At 57.6% G+C, this 2653-nt stretch overlaps 1 protein-coding gene across 1 annotated transcript; it reads left to right on the forward strand.

The window, feature by feature from the left end:
* The first annotated feature begins 426 nt into the window (after positions 1 to 426).
* On the forward strand, positions 427 to 1572 carry LOC119358874. Its single transcript, XM_037625277.1, has one exon. It carries the CDS (start codon positions 427 to 429, stop codon positions 1531 to 1533), a length of 1107 nt encoding a protein of 368 aa, XP_037481174.1. The 3' UTR covers positions 1534 to 1572.
* Positions 1573 to 2653: the final 1081 nt, after the last annotated feature.

Below are 2653 nucleotides of genomic sequence, written 5' to 3' on the forward strand. Positions count from 1 at the left end.
TGAGGCGGTGAGGCGGTGACCCCTATTCTTCTCCTTCCGACTCGGGGTCTAGCTAGGCACTCTCTGCCATTGGCTATCTGCATGCAATCTGAGCCCGGCTGTGAGTCAGGTTAGATCTGTCGCCTCCTCCTCGCCCTTCCGTTTCTCTATAAATTTCTTCTCCTCTACTGGCAACCCTGCTCGCAGTGGCGGAGCTTGTCAAAAAAAGCTGGGCGGGCTGAATGGGCCAGGCTGCAAGGAATTACTACTAGCTGGCATTCTACAACCCATGGACTAGCTATATTGTGAGAAAAAGCTGCAGAGCTGGGCGGGCCATGGCCCATTTGGCCTTGCCTAAGCTCCGCCAGTGCCTGCTCGTAACCTCCGTCAGAATCAAAAATTCAATCTTTAGATCCAGTTAGTGCGGGAAGATCGACCGGCGGAGACATGTCTAAGCGTCACCTCTCGGAACCCAATGCCGACCGCACCGGGAAAAGGCCGCGCCGTGTGCCCAAGAAGCACCTCTACCTGGTGCTGGACGACTGGCACAAGGGCTTCAGCATCCACAAGATCGACATCGACACCTTGCAGGACGCCACCACCGACCTGCACCATGGGTTCCCTCACCCTGCTGCTCTCCGGTTAGCCGCACCGGTAAATCGTCTTCGCATGGACTTCGCCGCCATGGACAGCAACATCTTCATCACCACCAACCCATGCTGTCCGCACACTCCCACCCTCGTGTTCGACACCAAGACGGCTGGGCTCACCATGGGCCCCCGTCCACCGGTTCGACTCATCGACAGGACCACCTTCACCGTGGCCGCCGGCGGCATGATGTACGCATTGACACATCGCCATGTCCACGAGCAGCACTCTTTCGAGGCCATGTCGTGGGCGCCAATGGACAAGGACGAGCCGTGGCCGAGCCCAACCATGAGGTGGTCCTGGAAAAGCGTGCCCTCGCCGCCACCATTCGCCATGGATGACGTGATCACCTCCTACGCGCTGCACCCGGACGGGCACACCATATTCATGTCCGCGCACGACATACGCTATCATCATCTTCCAAAGGGCACCTTCTCCTTCGACACCAGGACTTCCAAGTGGAGGTTGCATGTGGATTGGGCTCTACCATTCCAAGGGCAAGCACACTACGACGACGGGCTAGACGCATGGGTCGGGCTTCACAAGGACGGGTACATCTGCTCCTGTGAAGTCGCCTCCCGCAGCAGCACAAGTGCGGTGGAGCCCGAGTGGAAGGTGACCAGGGAGAAGCTGTTCCACAAGGACCCGGAGAGGCGGCTGGCATTTGCGAGGCCCAGTCTCGCCTACATGGGCGATGGCAGCTTTTGCCTTGTGGAGTCTGTGCTACGCGAGGGAGTGGAGTTTAAGTGCGCCTTCGGTGACCGTGACGGCTGTGTGCTCCACTTGAGCATGTTTGGTCTTAAGTATGATCGTAGGGGACAACTGCAAACCACGCGCCACCACACTAACTCCTATGTAGTGTCTAAGCATCTCCAGACAGTTTCTCCTGTAGTCTTCTGGATGTAGAGCTATTTGTTGACATGTTTTATGCAAACCATGTCCGAGAGTAATGTACGCTATGTATTATTATATGGGGCGATGCTAGGCGCCGGTGCGCCGGCCGAACGTTTCGGCCGGTCCAGCCCTAGCCGTCAGATCAGCCCGTCCCGCGCCGTTGGATCCTTATCCAACCAGGTCCTCGTCTTCCTCTCGCGAGCGCGTAACGAGCATCGTCTTCCTCTCGCGAACCCCATCTCGCCGGCTGCCCCCGCGTTCCCCCTCGTCGCCGCCCCTCCCTCGCCCGCCCTCATCGTCCCTGATCACCGTCCTCGCCGGCCGTCTTTTGCGGCCGCCCTGGTCGCCGGTAGTCCTCGGCGGCCGTCCTCTTCACCGGCTTCGCCCCCATGCAAATAGTCCATCCCTGCGGTTGCAGCTTCCATGGCCACTGTTGCAGCTCCGGTGCGCGACGACCGGAGCTCACCGGCGTGCTCATCGGTGTGCTCGCCGGCGCTCATCCCCCGCTTGCGAACAAAAAAGATCGAGCGCCCAGGGAGATGCTCAGTGCTGCAACCTACGACGAAAAAAGCTACAACTAGCGATAGGAAAAGCTTCAACCGGCTACGAAAAAAGCTTCAACCAGTATACGACTGGAGCTATGGATGACCAAGAAAAGTTACAACCGGTGACAGAAAAAGCTTCATCTAGCGATGAAAAAAGCTTCATCCGACTATAAAAAAAGTTTCAACCGTGGAAACGAAGCCATGGACGAAAAACAAAAAGTTGCAACCGACAGTTATAAAAGTTACAACCGCATTGAAAAAAGCTTCAAACTCCTTATCTCAGCTGCGGCCCCGCGATGACGATGACGCCGTTTTGCTGCAACCGTAGTAGATTTTTGCTACCACCGGTAGTTGAATTTGCTACAACCGGTTTCATCAAAAAATCGCCGTGGGGTGTAGTCTGCCATGGCTCCGGCGAAGTAGGCAGAGCTCCGATGCATGCGAGGTAGGCGTCGCCGTGGTAGCACCCCATCGCCCCCGGTTGCAGCATCTCCCGTGGTCACCGCCCCTCGGTCGCCGGCGAGATGGAATGGTCACCATGCAGATCCATGGCAGCTTCGAGCGGGGAGGGAAGGCGCGGTGCTGCA

The sequence above is a fragment of the Triticum dicoccoides genome, chromosome 2A, assembly GCF_002162155.2.
Source record: "Triticum dicoccoides isolate Atlit2015 ecotype Zavitan chromosome 2A, WEW_v2.0, whole genome shotgun sequence".
NCBI classification, from domain to species: domain Eukaryota; kingdom Viridiplantae; phylum Streptophyta; class Magnoliopsida; order Poales; family Poaceae; genus Triticum; species Triticum dicoccoides.